This window comes from Xenopus laevis, chromosome 1S (genome assembly GCF_017654675.1).
Source record: "Xenopus laevis strain J_2021 chromosome 1S, Xenopus_laevis_v10.1, whole genome shotgun sequence".
NCBI lineage: Eukaryota > Metazoa > Chordata > Amphibia > Anura > Pipidae > Xenopus > Xenopus laevis.
Window position 1 is genome coordinate 59,539,084 of NC_054372.1, and position 17,606 is coordinate 59,556,689.

General features: G+C 38.7%; 1 protein-coding gene across 4 annotated transcripts in view; it reads right to left on the minus strand.

Moving 5' to 3' along the window:
- pde5a.S (phosphodiesterase 5A S homeolog) overlaps positions 1-17,606 on the minus strand; it is a 101,208-nt gene that overhangs the window by 79,840 nt on the left and 3,762 nt on the right. For all 4 annotated transcript variants that reach the window (NM_001094802.1, XM_018238381.2, XM_041576058.1 and 1 more), the window contains 1 exon segment: positions 320-893. In NM_001094802.1, the coding sequence (NP_001088271.1) occupies positions 320-893 (574 nt within the window).

Sequence of the window (17,606 nt, forward strand, 5' to 3'; positions counted from 1 at the left end):
ACAGGGCTAGCACACAATAGTCATTCATTGGTGTCTAGTTGAGGCCCATAGGAGAGGTGGTACTTCATGAAAGATATAGCACAAGTGTTAGCACAGTACAACTACAGTTGCAACATACACTCGCAGCCCAGAAAAGATAGGGTTTGTTGTTTGACGTTTTTCATTTATCATCATCAAATATATTTTTGCTATTGAGAAAAGTGAGCACAATCACTAAGTGGTATTAGATAAGTGCATTTCATTTTATTACTAAACATTACAACTAATTCTGCAGTCATTTTTGGATTAAAGAGTGAATATTTACATTTCTGATGTTTACCTGGTAAGCATCCTTTATATTCAAGGGTTGACCAAACTCTGCCACGTGACCAACAATCCCTTTTTTCCATTCCAAACGGATGCAATTGTTTGAAGCCTGTTCCACGGTTGTACCTTCAGCAACATCAAACAGTCTGCTGACCAGAAACTTCTTATTTGAACTGTCCTCGCAAACTAAAAAAAGCGAATAACGATCTGCTGCTATGAGCTCATGGATGTGCAAAAAAATGTTATGACAAAGTGCTGTGACGTCAAGGTGACTGGAAATATCTTTCACCAGTTCCAAAAGCCTTGAGCACTGATCTCCTGCTCTGGACAGACTGGGTGGTTGAAGCGGCATCTGTTCCTTCTTTTCAGAATCAGAGAGAAATGTCAGTGTTCCGACAGAATCTTTGACAACAATTGGCCTTAGAGGCCTATCGAACTCGGAGGCTGAGATCTTCCTCACTGGAGTTCCCTGAGTTGTATTTTCTGAATAGCACACCTGAGGGTTAGACTCTGAATTATTTTTTCCTTGCTCTTTACTAGCTGGTATTGTATGAACTCGTTCAGCAAACCATGCGTTGACCATTTCTCTGAAACAAAGGGGAAAAAAGATTGATAAATATTTTAGTGTAGGAAGCAATGGCTGACGGTAAATGAATACTGAAAAGTGACAAATACCGAGACTGCATTAAATATTTAAGCTGACCATCTGAATTGCGTTAACCTATTAAGAAGCTCAAATAGCATTTCTCCCAGCATGTAAGCATAACCTTTTTTTTAACCCCATGATGATGCCAGATGATTCAAAAGTTAAGACCTCAAAATGTTTTTTTCATTTTTAGAGAGGTATGACATCACACTTCTCAGATGATTTTGTTCAGAAGATCCTTATAATGTCTTTTGAAGGTATGTCACGCAGGGCAATGAATTAATTTATTCACATACTGATAGAACTAGCAAAATGAGAAAGGGAGAAATTATCTGTAGTATTCATTAACTTTCACTGACACTTTTCAACAGCAAAGGAAAAGCCAATGCAGATACTGTTTATCCAGTGGACTGTCACACAAAGTGGGATTATTAGTTACCAGAGACAACAGTTATTAGAAACACATTTAACAGCATCCATAAAGCATTACATTTTTCTATATTGTCTGACAAGTTCTTGATACAGTTTCAAAAGGGAAAAAAACAGCAGGGAAAAAACTCCATTAACAAGCTTGGATCTGATTATGGGCAAAGTTTCTCAGATAAGATTCATTTTGGGCTCATTCATTTTGGGCTCATATATATATTTTTTAAATAAAATGCTATGTAGAACTACCTGCACTGTTTACAATGAGAGTGCTTGGGATTGTAATTAAAAGTAAACAATTGTAATTAAAGGAATCCTGTCATCGGAAAACATGTGATACTCCAGCAGAATGCTGCACTGAAATCCATTTCTCAAAAGAGCAAACATATTTTTTTATATTTAATTTTGAAATCTGACATGGGGCTAGACATTTTGTCAATTTCCCAGCTGCCCCCAGTCATGTGACTTGTGCCTGCACTTTAGGAGAGAAATGCTTTCTGGCAGGCTGTTGTTTTTCCTTCTCAATGTAACTGAATGTGTCTCAGTGGGACATGGGTTTTTACTATTGAGTGCTGTTCTTAGATCTACCAGGCAGCTGTTATCTTGTGTTAGGGAGCTGTTATCTGGTTACCTTCCCATTGTTTTTTTGTTTGGCTGCTGGGGGGAAAAGGGAGGGGGTGACATCACTCCAACCTGCAGTACAGCAGTAAAAAGTGATTGAAGTTTATCAGAGCACAAGTCACACAAGTTTTTATTCTCAGTGCCAATATGCCTCCAAATATTATAAACCACATATTTTGTTAGAACCCCTGCATAATAGAACTTGAGTCGTGAGTGCTTAGCAAAATGTCACCATGATATTTTGGTTGAATTAATGCCAAATTTTAGTGGGATACAACACACCCAGAGAATAAAAAAAATATATATTTTTTTTCAATAAAGCTTATGCAATAGAAAATATATTTGTCTTGGCAAGCAATTTAAATGTCTTACAAAACACAGGGAACTGTTTACTCTGCATGAGTATAAATATGGCTGAGCGGGAATTTTCCCTTAAATAGATGGTAACATTTGCGTGCAAAGAACATTTGTTCCTTGTAGATTTGTATATGCCTCTGAATGCAGTCTCTCTCTTGTAGTGCAAGTGATAGAACTGCAGGTAGGCAGAGTTCTTGTGCGTCTTTTGCTTATAATAAGCTACAAGAATAAACAGAATGAGCACGTACTCCTGTACCAGCCGATGAAGATAAAACTTGACTTTATTCCATGTTATTAAAACCATGGTTTTTTATAACATGGAATAAAGTCAAGTTTTATTTTCATCGGCTAGTACAGGAGTGTGTGCTCATTCTGTTTATTCCTGCATTGATTACAGGGTGCAGCACCCGAGCCATCCACCAGTATTGGTGAGTGTGAACTTTAATTGCATTACTTTGTATCGATTGATTATACGGAATGGATCACCCCCAAAAGGGACGGACCTGGGGTACATACACCCAGGTCATTTCTGTTATCAGGTGAGTGGCAGTTTAATTAAAATTGCTGTCTAGCTGTCTAGCAGACCCCAACTACTTCCTCTTAACTTTGTGAGCAAATGGCTTTTGTGAACATGCGTAGTGTATGTAATACATTTTCACAATCACAAAGTATGGAGGGAGATGCAAGGAAGGTAGGTGCCAGTAAGTCCTACTGTCTGTATGTATAAATAGGTGCAATTTATTTCAATTATTTATTACAATGTGTTCTGCAGCAATATACTCATGAGGGGCAGGTGGAGAGAAGCACATAGGTGTTCCTGCCCAACATCTTTTGTAAACTTTTGTGAAATGGAGATGTGAACATTAGAGATCAGCGGCAGGTACAGGGTGCAAAAGAACATTGTACTTAAGGACACAGGTAGAGCTGCTTTGTAGCTTCTCCTGGTGAGCAGAATTAATATAACAATCCCTCCCTCATTACAGAGAAAGCTAACCAAACCCCACCTCCTTTTGTTTCTCAGGCATAAAGCATCTGTAGGATGTACCCCCCCAAAAAATGAAATATACAGTAGTAAGGATTACCTGCAAGGCTTGTGCCACATTGGTGCATAGAATACAGGATTCGGTTCTGGATTATAATTGTGTGTTTAGCCAAATCTGAATCATGTGACATTTAGGCACTGGTCAAATAATGCAAACATTTTTGTGTTCACCATTTACATAATTTTTTGTGAATATTCAAATTAGAGTTAGGAATTGATTCATTATTAAGTCAAATCTTTTGTGTAGGATTCAATATTTGTCCAACTCTCCTTCTATAAAGAGTTGAGAATGGTACTTAGGGGCAGATTTATCAAGGGTCGAATTTCGAAGTATGTATGTATGTACGGTCGATATTACAGAAAAACCTTAGACTTCTCAAAACTTAGCCAATGGCTCATATAGGTTATAGGAGGTTCCTCCATAGGCTAAACAGCAATTCGGCAGGTTTAAGGTGGCAAAGTGTCGATTTTCGAATGGTCGAATTTGTGAAGTATTTTCAATTCGAAATGAATTTTGGCCTATTCGATGCTCTAAGTACCCAAAAATTAGTTTTTGAATTCGAAAATTCACTTCGACCCTTCGAGTAAATGGGCCCCTTAAATACAAATTCTATAATAGCATATATTACTAATAATTGTATATGAAAAGCATCTATTCCAACAGAAAAATCAGTTTTTTACACAACATAAAATTGTATTGTGACTGGCCCTGACATTTGGCAAGAAAAGTCATGCCCAAATTCCTGTAATTTGAATCAATAACTGCTCAGTATGATGTCTTTTTAGAATGATGTTACACAAGGGAGATTATAAACTGATACAATGTAGCTGGCTAGAATTGCTCCCTGTAGGAGAGATACTCAGAATACATGCCCCACAGGAAACAATGAAGCCTAGATTTTACCTAATACAAGTAGCAGCTGCTAACATCCCTGTTTGGCAGAAGCAGTTTTAAAAGTGAATCGATTAACTCATTTTACAGCGGAGTAAAAGTAGATGAAGCAGACTCTGAGATTGATGGAGGGGGGGGGGGCATGACTGATATGCAATTTCAATATATATTTGGAGCATGTCTTTTTGTCAGAAAAAGACTCATTGTTAACTCATTGTTAACACAGTTGCTTTTTTTTTTTTATTTTTTTTTTTTAAAGGAGTTGTTCACTTTTGCATTAACTTTTAGTATGATGTAGAAAGTGATATTCCCAGGCAATTCACAATTAGTTTTCCTTTTCTATCATTTGTAGTTTTTAAATCATTTCACTTTTTGTTCTGCAGGTCTCCAGTCTAGAAATTGAATAGCTGCGTGCTAGGGTCAAAAAGCAGAAATAAATATTTAGGTAGTCTGCTATGTCTTTGTCTCCATTAATATACTGTATTCCCCATATCCTGCTTGCTATTAGTCCTTTTGCTTTTTCTTTTCCCTTATTTACCTTAAGATTGTTTTGACACATTTTTTACTGTCTGGGCTATTCTTTCTTCTTCTGTTTGGACTTTAGCATATTTTATTGTGTGTTTAGTCTTCCTCAGTCTACCCTTATAAGCCATTTTCTCTTGTTCCTGTTAGGATTGTGTATACAGTTTCTAAGCTGGTTTTTTTGGTGTTTTAACCTCATAACGGCTTTTTTATTGTACCAATATATGTAAGACATTGCAATATTGCATATTATGGTAATCCCAATTCATCTCCCAATGTATTGATTATCGATTTAAAAACGAATAAAGTGCTAAAAAGCTAAATATCCCGCCCCATTAAAGGATGTAACTAGAAATAGAACATTATACACTGTACAGGTATGAGACTTGTTATCCAGAATGCCTGGGACCTGGGGTTTTCAGGATATGGATCTTTCCATAATTTGGGTCTTCATACCGTAAATCGACTAAAATATCATGTAAACATAAAATAAACCCAACAGCCTTGCCTTAATTCGTAATCTGTCTTGAAGTCTCATTGGTCTTGTGTAAGGGTGTCTTTGTATTTTATCTGCATTTTATCTGCATTATGGCAAGCATGCAAGGTAACATCATTAAGCCCCTTAGCGTGCCATACATTAAGCACCTATGACTACCCATAGCACAGTGCTAGCTGAGCTTTTCATCTATCACCAAAGTAAAAAACAAATAGAAGACACAGTGCAACAGAGCACTTTATTAATGCATTGTGAAGGTGTTAGGTATAGGTCTGTGGATGCACCTTGCACCTGAAAGTGCTTTTGGGGTGTGCATGGACTAGCTGTCACGTCCGGTATCCCAAACCCAGAACTAACAGCAAGGTTCCTGTCATGGATCACGCCTCTGCGCATAGCAGCTGCCATTCACATCAGGAGGAGCCCTGCACTACTTGGATGCCGCAAGTGAGCGAACCAAGGGCGAGGGTTCTGGGCAGGCAAAGGAACCAGAATGTGTGACAGGAAGGAGGGGGAAAGAGAAAGCGTAGTTGTGGGACAGGCCGTGATCACTACCAATCAGTAAACGCAGTACAAAGTCAGGATCCTGGAAGAATAGTCAATAGTAGGCAAAGGTCGGTACAGGCAGCAAAATAGTAGAGGTTAGTGACAGGCAAGATTCAAAGAACAGATAAACCGACTTGAAGCATACCCAGGAACGATCAGAAATAAACCTACATTGGACAATGGGAATTAGGACGTGGCTCCTTTAAATATTGGAATTTCAGACCAAGCAAGGTGACTTCACATGGCGCAGCAAAAATAAAAAGAGACACACTAAAACCAGAAAGAATGCATGCAGAGAGGAGAGCACCAAGATGCGACTGTCCCCGCATGACTGTCCAGAGCTTGAGGAAAGGCTAATGTAAGCCTAAAACGTGCCTGTATTTCTGTCCGAGTAAAGCCCTTCTAATAAAGACTTTAATCAAATCTTGTGTAAAATGGAATAACATTGGAGGCTCTGTTTAAAGCTTGGTCCTATGCTGCTGCTACTTTACAGCTGGATATTATGATAACAAAAAACCTTTAAGTATCATTCAAAAATCAAATTCTTCAGTGATATTGCAGTATAATAGTTTGTATACAGTCTCTTTTCCAGAGCTACACTCCCAAGGGCTATTATTCTAGTGAAGTCATCAATCTGTCAATGTCATTTAGCTCAAATTTTAGCAAAACAAATTTTGACCAATCATCAGGGAATTCAGCAGACCAGTATGCATTAAAACCTGTAAATGATCCTTGTTATTTAATTTCGTCTGGTAACAAAGCCATAACCTAAAAACTCTGAAAATAGTTCTGCAGAATTTGGCTATCAATCTGTAAAGTATATATCAAGCAATTGTTCGCAGAACCCTTACATAAAACACAAACTGCCCTATTAGCCCTCGGACTAAAGTGCAGGAACACCAAAAAATCAAAGTGTTTTAGTCATGAAAATATAATGAACTGTTGTGCTGCACTGGTAAAACGTATGTGTTTGCTTCAGATATAGTTTATATAAACAAGCTGCTGTGTAGCAACGGGGGCAGCCATTTAAGGGCAGAGACCCACGCTCAGATTCCTCCTGAGGCAACTTCGGGCGAATTCGGAAACAAAGCGCACCGATTGCCATCCCACTGGCGATTTACATTCTAGCCGGCGGGAAGCAGTTCAGGGAGATTAGTCGCCCCGAAGAAGAGGAGATTTGTCGCTAGGCGACTAATCTCCCCGAATCTGAGCGTGTGTCTCTGCCCTAAAGCTGAGAAAGGAGAAAAGGCAAAGGATACACAGCTGATAACAGATAAGCTCTGTAATATGCAATGTAAATCTTCAGAACTTATCTGTTATCTACTGTGTATCTTGTGCTTGAATGGTTGCCAGGATGTGTAGGGAAGAAGCACACCAACTTTATCTGGCAAAGCCTTTATCTCATTTTTTTGCAGAAATTTTGAAGCACAAGCTTTCGGGGATCAGCCCCCTTCCTCAGGTGCAACGAATGCACCTTGCAGTGATAAGTAAGTGGTGTGCGGCAAGAAAAAGTTGTTGCTGATCTTGAATGGCTGCCCCCATGGCTACACAGCTCGTTTATATAAATAAAGTGGTGTTTCTGGGGCAAACACACCAGCTGTACCAGTGCTGGCAACAGTACATTATATTGTTATTCCTTTAAAACACTTTCAGTTATTTTATAAATATTGTTTAGGAGTCATTTACTACATGCAAGGCAGGGTTCCCCATGAATACAGTTAGGGTTGCCACCTTTGTAAAAAAAAAAATTTTACCAGCCAGCGGGGGGGCGGTAACTAAAGGGGTGGGCTGTGATGCAAAAGGGGCAGAGCCACGACACAAAGGGGGTGGGGCCACATCGTGCGAGGGCAAGATGAGGAAGGAAAGGTAAGTTTCCACCCAAGGGCAAGGCCTTTTCTTAATGGTATTACAAATTACAGGCAGCTACATTGCAATGTGTAATACCGGCCCCGGCAGGTGTTTTACCTGCTAGGGCGGTAATACCAGCCGAGTGACAACCCTAAATACAGTGATGCTTGAGTTCTGCAATTCTGTATTCATGAAGGGTATTTAGGTGCCCTTCCCTGCGTCCCACCCATCTCTTAACTTTCAAGCCATTCAGATACATATAATAAAGCACAATAGCAGATGATCAGCACAGTGCTACCTCGTACCCATCAATGCTTTGCACCTTACGGCAGATTTTAGACCCCAAACAGAAGGCTTTTCTGAATGGGCATTAAAGGAGAAAGAAAGGTCCAATCCACAGGGGGTGCCCAATTTTAGAATACCCCCAAAAATTGTAATGACTGACCTGATACCCCAAGCTGGTGCTTCTGAATACTACAACCCAGCCTTGCATAAGGTAACTGACTCCTAAACAATATCTATAAAATATATTACCTTTATAAAACATACACAGTAGCTTTACCTAATCTGTTTACAACTACTGACTATCTTATGCTGGCACTCATACAGATAAAATAGATCGATAAATGGCAATGTAATTCAGTTTCAGAACTGGGATCAAGAACAGCAGTGCTTAACACAAGGTGCAGAATCAAAAGCAAATCTCTCAATATTTTAAAGCATGATGGGTTTTTCCCCAAAATTTCAATGTCTGCTCCAGAACGTGGATGCAATTTATTAGTGTAAAGCTACATAAAGCATGAGGTTTCTAACAATGTAACTGATGAAAAAATACTTGAATATGACCTCATCTACATCTTGGCACTGTTTTGTAAAGACATTCTAAACGCGTATATACTGTAATTAAGATTTCAAGTATATTAAGTTGCTATGGCTACCATGTTCAGTTTCTAGTTACAAATATACAGGTTGCTATGCAGTATGAGATGAGATCTAAAGAGAATCTGCATCTGTTAGCATAATCTATACTCATTCATTCATAAAACAATTCAACTAAATGTGTTCCTTCCTCATTGCAGACTACTTGCATATGCCACATTGGAATTGATAAAGCCACTCTTTTAATACCTGTGGCTGAATACCTTAAACTTTTTTTTTTTTTATAAATCTGTTTTTATTGATTTTTCAAAAGGGGGAAAAGAAAAATAAAAATAAAAAAAAACAGGTATACAACAGCACAGTCAATACAGAGATAGAGCACCAGGAACAATACAGATAATAGCATCAGTCAGATAACCAAGCACAAACGCAGAATGACTCCACATCAACAATCTCAGGAAACCAGACCGTAATGAGCAGCATGTCGAGTCTCGCTCGCCACATGTTCATGGTTACGCATGGCGATGACCACAAAAGCATAAACAAAGGCATTGTAAATAACTCAAGAGTCAATAGAGCTGTTCAATCTTCGCATTATCATGGTTACGCAAAATAACATATAGCCTGGGGTGCTAGAAGTTTGACCATAGAGTGCCGATGTAGCCGGTTTTGGATTCAGTACGCAGAGGGTACAGTGAGAAAGAGGGGAGAAAAGAGGGAGGGAAGGGGGTCTGGGTAGAGGGAGGTAAAGGGAAGGTAATGGGGGGGAAGGAAGGGGAAAAATAGAAGAAGCTAACAGAAATGGCATACCGGCCTGGGGATATCCAAAGTCGTATATGACGTGGTCGAGCTCAAATCCACTTATCACTGATTGGAACCTGCTAGGGGTGGAAAAAGATCCAAAATAAGCATTATAACGACGCTACTAGTCTGGATGGGCCACATGGGCAGGTACCGCTGGAACCCATCGCCTCCCCAGGGAACTCAAGAAAGAGAAAATGGAGAGTTATAGATAAAATATCAGGTCGAATCTCACACGGTGCACAGTTGGACATAAGAATCTGAATTGGTAAACCTTAAACTTTTTTAACAATTATTTATGCAGAAAAAATTAGACCATTTAATTTAAAAAGCCCCATGTTTCCCAAGTGTCAATACCAAACATGTATAGATTTATACAGGAGAACACTGTCAAATTTTCAAAGAACAGCCACAAATAAGCATAATTTAGATTGTGAGGCTTAAAATGTCACTAACAGATAATTACCTCCAGAAAAAAACATATATTCTCAGAAAGTACACAATTAATTAAAAAATGTGTAAATCTTTGTTTATACTGCAAAGGTTTGCTATATTTATCTTTTTAAGAAAATTTTGGAAATCACCCATCAGTTGCACAAAGGCTAAAACAAGAGAGATTAAGTAATAGTGCTGCTATCAGTATATGATTTAGCCTATAGGTAGGGTTGCCACCTTATGTCCAGCATTATATTGACCTTCAGGTAGCAGTCGGAAATGACAATGACACTTGGGGGTGATGACATTATGGAGTGGGGAAATGGGCAGATGAGGCAGGGAAAATGGTGGCTTGTTCTTATGAGGAGAATGGGGCAGCAGAGGAAGTGAGGGAAGGATGTATTTATAGGGTATTACAAGTTTACCGCTAAGTTTAACCTTATAATAGAGAAACTACCACACAACCTACAAGATAAGTGGATGAATGTTGTAGCGAAATCCAAGGAGGATAACGGTTGCCTTCCCTCCTTTTTCTGTGTTCTCTAGGTTTGTCTGCCTGCCAGTAAGCAAATATCAGATGTGATCCCAGCTTCTCCTTCACTACCAGCAGTCAGCAGTCATGACTGGAAAGGCCTCCTAGAACCTACATGCTTACACACAAAACAACTGTACCTTCAGAAGCCACAGACAAAATAACCACAAGGCAAGCACTATAGAAAGCCCAGTTCATCAAAAGCCCCACCCTATGAAAAGTGCAAAGGGTTTAGGAGCAAATCTCCTTTCATAAACAAAATGGCATCTGTTTCAAGTGCTGCAAATCCACTAAAACACAAAGATTGTAAAATACCAGCTGAATGCTCAGAATGTGACAGTAAGGGACATATTAAAGCACTTCACCTGATTCACCTCCTCCACCATTGGAGACTGCACAACTAGGGTTGCCACCCGGCCGGTATTTTACCGGCCTAGCCAGTAAAACACCTGCCAAGGCCAGGGCCGGTATTACAAATTTACCGGCAATGCAGCTGCCGGTAAATTTTTAATATACCTAACAAAAGCCCGTGGCCTGCCCCAAACTCACCTTTTTTGCCGACTTCTTGTCAATCAGAGCGCCGACCCCCTTGATGTCACGATCCTCCCCAGCCAATCATACGCCGTGGCTCCGCCCCTTTTGCCATCACAGTCATCCCCTTTGAAGTCGCGTCTCGTCCCTTTGTTTCCGCCCCCTCCACCGGCCGGTGGAACTTTTATTAAAAGGTGGCCCACCCTATGGCATCTGTGCACAACACAGGAAATATCAGGGCAGGGAGCAAAAAGAAAACTCACCCAGGCAAAGGTCTACATTCATGTTCAAAAACTTGCCTAGAAACAGTGTATGCCACTGGGATAAGGAAGAAAGCAGTGGGAATGTATGTGGTCCTCAATGAGCTGAGTGACAGGTCACTTACCAGGTCAGACTTTTTTGATATCTTTGACATTAAAACAAATATGACTTCATACACCCTAAAGACACCCGAAGGCATAATGGAAGCCACAGGAAGATGAACTACAGGATTCGCTATCAAATATCTTGACAGAGATATTCCCACTTCCTACACTAATACAGTTTGATATGATACCAGATGACAAATCAGAGATTCCTTCTCCAGAGGTAGCTTATTACCATCCTCACCTCTACTCATTCCAGTTGTTAAGCCAGATGCTCTTATGCTTTTCCTTCTTGGAAGAGACATTTTACAAGTTCATAAGGTATGTTAGCAAATTAATGGACCTTTTAAATCCCCTTATGCTCAGAGACTTGATCAAGGGTGGGTCATTGTAGGAGAAGTTTGTGTGGGGTCAGTACACCAGCCAGACATTATCAGCACCTTAAAGACGTCTGTGTTGGCAAATGGGTGCACATCCTTTCTTAGTCCAAGCCAAAATAGTTTCACTGTCAAAGAAACTTTTAACAGCCCAATACAGTACTGGGACCCTTCTTCATCATGCAAAAATGAAAATGTCAACATTAGCATAGAAACAGACCAAAATCTTGCAGATAATGCCACTACCCCTGCACAGACAGCATGCCTTCAGGACTCCATATGGCCCATCTTTTCTGTACAAACCAAACAGAGAAAATCCCTGTGTTACAAACACATACCCTCTCATAGAACCCAAAGGGGCAGATTCACTAAAGGGCAAAGTGACTAACGCTGGCGCAAATTCACCAGCGTGACGTCATTTCATTACTTCTCCGACTTACTAAAGGGCGCTGGCGTAAATTCGCTAGCGAAGTGGACCTACTCTAGCGCTACTTCACACCCTTATGCCAGGCGATGTTGCACTATGGCGAAGGGATGTAACTACGCTAATTCACTAACTTGAGGATTTTCATGAACGTTAACTGAGACCAGGCAAAGTGCAATAGAGTAGATAGGACTTGCTTCAAACAAAGTCCCAAAAAACGCTGGCGTCTTTTCCTTTTTTAAGGGTGATAGGCTGAAAAAGATCGTACATTTTTTTGGGGGTACCCTCCTTCCCCCCTACATTTCCTAACATATGGCACCTAAACTATACAGTGGGCACATGTGTAGGGCAAAATAACAACTCTATTTTATTTTATGTAGGTTTCCCAGGCTTGTGTAGTGTAATGTATTTGCTGCTACATATACGTCCATTCAACTTTAACTTGGCGCCGTATTCAAATTAGGCATCGCTAGCGTAACTTCGCTTTGCTTGACTAATTAACGCTAGCGCAAATTCGCTACCGTTCGCCTCCCTGAGCGCAACTGCGGCGAAGGCGTCGCTAGCGCATTTTCGCCGCTTAGTGAATTTTCCCCAAAGTCGATTCTGAAATTAGATCAGAAATGGCAAACCTCAGCACCTTGAAATTCTGAAGTCAATCTCCATTCACATTGCTTTGAGAGGTTCTCTGACGGGAGGACACTAAGTAGACTCATTCATGCTGCCAAAAGTTTCCTAAAGAAAACTGGTATCAATCAACCTGGAAAATTTCCATGAACAAGTCAAATTGGAAGAACAAGCAAAGGCTGTGATAATTTCTTATGTTCACCACAGACACTTTAGTCTAGAATTCCACTATCTCAAAAACCAAATGTCACTCCCAAGGCAAAGTTGTCTCAAAAAACTTAGTCCTGTTATAGATAAAGATGGACTGTTAAGAGTAGGTGGACACTTGTCTCTTGCAAATTTGATGGAAAGAGAGAAGCAGCCTATTATTAACCCTCATAATGATCACATTGCTACACTGATTGTAAAATATTACCACAATCAAGTGGTTCATCAAGGGTGTCAAATAACAGAAGGTGCAATCAGGTGCGGGTTTCTGGATCCTTGGTGGCAAATGCTTGGCATCTGTAGTCATCCACAAATGTGTCACCTGTCGCTAGCTGCAAGGAAAACTGGAAAGTCAAAAAAATTCAGATTTACCAGAAGATAGGATTAAGGCGGATCCTCCATTTATTAGCGTGGGTATTGACATTTTCTGTCCTTGGTCAGTTGTAACCCACAGAACTAGAGAAGGTAGTGCTGACAGCAAGTATTGGGCAGTCCTTTTTACTTGTCTATCTACAAGAGCTATTCATATAGAACTGATTGAATCCTTGTCAGGCTTTAACTTCACCAACGCCTTAAGACGATTATTTTCCATTCATGGGCCAGCAAAGTAACTCTGCTCCAACAGAGGGACAAACATTGTGGGAGCTTGCAAACGATGCAGAACTACCTCCTAAGGGCTGCTTAGGTTTCCTCCTAATAAGGAAAACGGGCAGAATCCCCCTTGATCAGCCAATCACTGATTGCCACGTCATAGCCCTTGTGATGTCTCTTGCCCCATCCGCAATGTCAATGGCCCACCCTGTTGCATCACTGACACCGTCCAGCCCCCTGCAAGGATTGTGGGCCACAACTTAAATGTAGTGGCACAAGTATTATGCCAGACAGGGAGTGTACAGCTATTGTGGCAGAATTACATTATTGATAGATATATCTCACTGAGGCAGCTATAAAAAACAGTTATTAATTATATAAACAGGAAGTGACCTATATTACAGGAAGTTCTAGAGTTGCTTTCACTTTGAATATTTTCTTCCTCCATCCTGAGATATCAATTGTCTGTATGTTCATTATTACACTAAGATGCTTATATGTAGACGCTTATTTATATCTATTCTTGATATGTGTATATTGATTTGCTGTTATCTGTATTGAATTTCAGTTTCACAAAAAAAGAAAATTAGAATCCATCAGCTAATATTAGAAGAAAACGACTTCTTCCGTTTATTGAAAATTCTAGCTATTGTTTATCTGACTGTCTAGCTGCACACGCACAGTACAGGCATTTTTAACCACATACACCCCAACAGTCCAACACATCTGTGACTTTTAATGATATACAGGATTGTATTTGCAAGATAAGCTACACTGTACTTGGTAGTTTCAAAGGTCTAATTGGTGTGACATAATTACTTATGAAAAGGAGATGGCACTTCTTGTGTTTAATTATTAATTTGTTAACCTTTTATGAACTCAAATGTAGCTTAGGTTTTGGGGGCCTAAACAGTTTTATTTCCTAAACAAAATATATTAGATTGTGTAATTAAAATTAGATGTAAATGCCAGGTTTGTCTTATATTATTTATGTATTGTCTTCTAACCCACATTAAAAGCACAGCACTGTTTCACCTGTTTCATCTACCTTTCAATCCATATTAGTAAAGCCTTAAACATTAAACTCATTTGCTTGCGCCTTTATTTTTTTATTTTTTATTTTGTTATATTTATTTAAAACCTAAAACATGACACTTTAATATTATTTTGACTATAACTAAAAAGGATGGAAAGATGAAGCAACTAATATGTTCTATCCAAGACATTTTCAAAAGGGGTGCATCTAGCTGCTGGCCATTCAGTTCCCTTGTCATGCAGCCCCTGCGCTTATAGCTCCAGAGCTTTCCTATCTTACACATTAGATTAATCTGAATCCAGAATGTGATTAATTATGTGGAAATCCATCATCTAGAAAATGCTGAAATAGAGGAATACTATTTCTACTTCAACTTCATATTAATGCTATTGCAGGATTATTATTACTTGTTTACTTAGTTATTTTTACAAAGAAAAAACAGAGACCCACCCAGCAACTTTACTGACATCCTTTATAAACAATAATTCCAGAAATAAGCATCTTAATTCTAAATTTCTATGAATTTTTCTATTAAAATTACATAAATTGGTGGAAATTTAGCAAAATGATTTGTAAGCCTACATTTCAAAAATGTTACATAGATTTCATTTTCTGCTACAAATTTTTATTTATGCAAATTTCTAATTTGAATTGTAGTTTGCAAATGTTAGCAGCAAAACACATTTCCAATCAGAATTTTGCATTTTCCATTCAAACAGTAATTGACAAATTAAAGATTGTTGATTGTTTGTCAGGTGCTGTAGTGGTACTACAGTAGGCCCTGATGTCCTAACAAAAGACCTTGTTAGGACATCAGGACCCCAAAACAGACAGATCCTTTAAAATTTATAAATCTTTAGAGTATTTCAATAACATTTTCTTTAAACAATATTTTATATACAGGTTTCTATGGTTATTCTGTGCTGTTAGCTTGTTTGACAACCAACAAATGGCTTTATATGGGGCCGAGGTCCTGATTACCCAAATTAAGAGAACCTGAAAGCACATAAAAAGCAAATATGACCCGCTCTACTCCCAGATCTAACAATGCCCTCTTCTTTTATTGTTAACAATTGTAATGGAATTTCATAATGTCAGATTTAAACTGCCCGTCTAGGCACACAAAATGCACGGCTGGACAGTAATGTGAAAATCCGCCAAACTGCCCATCCAACAGTACATGAGTGGCCATCTCAAAAGCCTTGGTTCTTTTTTTCCCATTGTTGTACAGACCACTTAAAGAGGTACTTCCTTTGAAATATTAGTGTGAGATGTTTTTAGACAGATTGCCATTAGTCTTTAGATTTTGTAATCTAGCTCTATCTGGTTTATAGGGCTACATACCGTAGCAACCAGGGCCCAAATAGAAATAGAAGAAGTAGAAACAAAAACAGCAGTAGAATGATAGTCTCACATTCGTTCTGTTTCGTGGGAGTCACTGGCCCTTTTAACCAGATAGCATTTTAAATTGTTGGCTGGAAATTACCAGAAAAGTATGTCATATAAAAACAAATATCATGAAAAAGAAAAATAAAACATATATAATAAAAACAAATACAATTATGAGTTATTGTTAATGTAGTCACTGGTGGAAACCTTGAACTCAACCCGATATATTTTTTTTGTCTGCAATAGCAATGTGTTTTTGCATTACATACTGTATGGGCTAAACATTAACTGCTTTTCTGTGCCAACAAAGCACTTTATGTATGCAATACAAAGAAAGAAATGAAAGAAGAGAGAGAAATGAAAAACCCGCAAGTAAACATAAAAGACATAGATGACCATCTAAAATATGGCAACAACAGGTACTACATAAAAAGATAATAAAGTTCCCAATTCAAACAGAAGAAAAAAATCAACAATTTATTTCATGATCTTATGTAACAATTACGGGTCCTTTTAAATCATTTCTCTTTACAAGACTTATTTGGTAATAGTACTCAGTTCCCTCCATTGGACTCAGAACTGAAATTCATAACATGATACCTGCACTTAGACCCAGCGTCTCAAAATGTTTACATTAGAGGAGACATGACTTATTACTCAGACATTGTTTAAAGAATATTGATGTACTAATTGTATGGGATCTATCATCCAAAATGTGCGGGGTCTGGAGTTTTCCAAATAAGAGATTATCTGTAACAAGGATTAAACCTTTGAGGAACCCTTTCAGCATTACAAAATTTAACAGGATTGTTTTGCTGTTAACATGGATTTATGATAGCTCAGTTAAAACAAATACAAGGTACTAGGGGGTCATTCACCTTACAGAACACAGTGCGCAAAGTGCAAAAAAAGGCTGCCATCAGGTAATTTTGTTGCACTTTTCACATTGTATTCTACACTTCTTACATTGCCACAGGTCTCTGCATTTATTTTCGAAGTGCAGAGACCCGACACTTGCCCCAGTGGCGCAACTATCGGGGGAACGTTTTCGACCCAGCACTGGTTAGTTACGTTACTGGCATGCCCCACAAATATGACACTGCTTTAGTTAGAACTTAAATGCTCACAAAGTTACACGTATATGGTTTCTTTTACTAATTTAGAATTATGCATATAGATCAATGTCTATATTTATTTCAGAGTCTATTGACTTGGATGCACAGCAGTATTAGTGTGACCAATTAAATGCCACCTTAATGTGCTGTCAGTTGAAGGATACTTCAACTACTACTACTACTAGTTTGCACCACCGTTCTCCATCTGGTGCAGGCATTCATATCATTTTAGCACTTAGCAATTCATTCTTATTGACCTTAATAGCGATAGCTCTCTTCTGAGAGTATGATATTGGGCTATTAGAGCACATTGCAAAAAGCTATTGGCTGAGTGCAAAAGTATATCCAATTTTTTAAAGGATATGTATATTTCCCCACTAGGAACAAGCATTGAAAACACTGAAAACAATATATATTCCCCGAGAATGGCAATGAATTCAAACAAATGTCTTTTCTTTGTTTATTCTACAAAATTTCTGTGCTATATTAGTCAGTGTGATCTATATGTTATCTATGTACGTCTCATAATCTGTGTTAATGCAACATAAACATAGACATTTATTAAAGTAATGAGCAATCGACAAGCAGGGCTTTTGCAAAG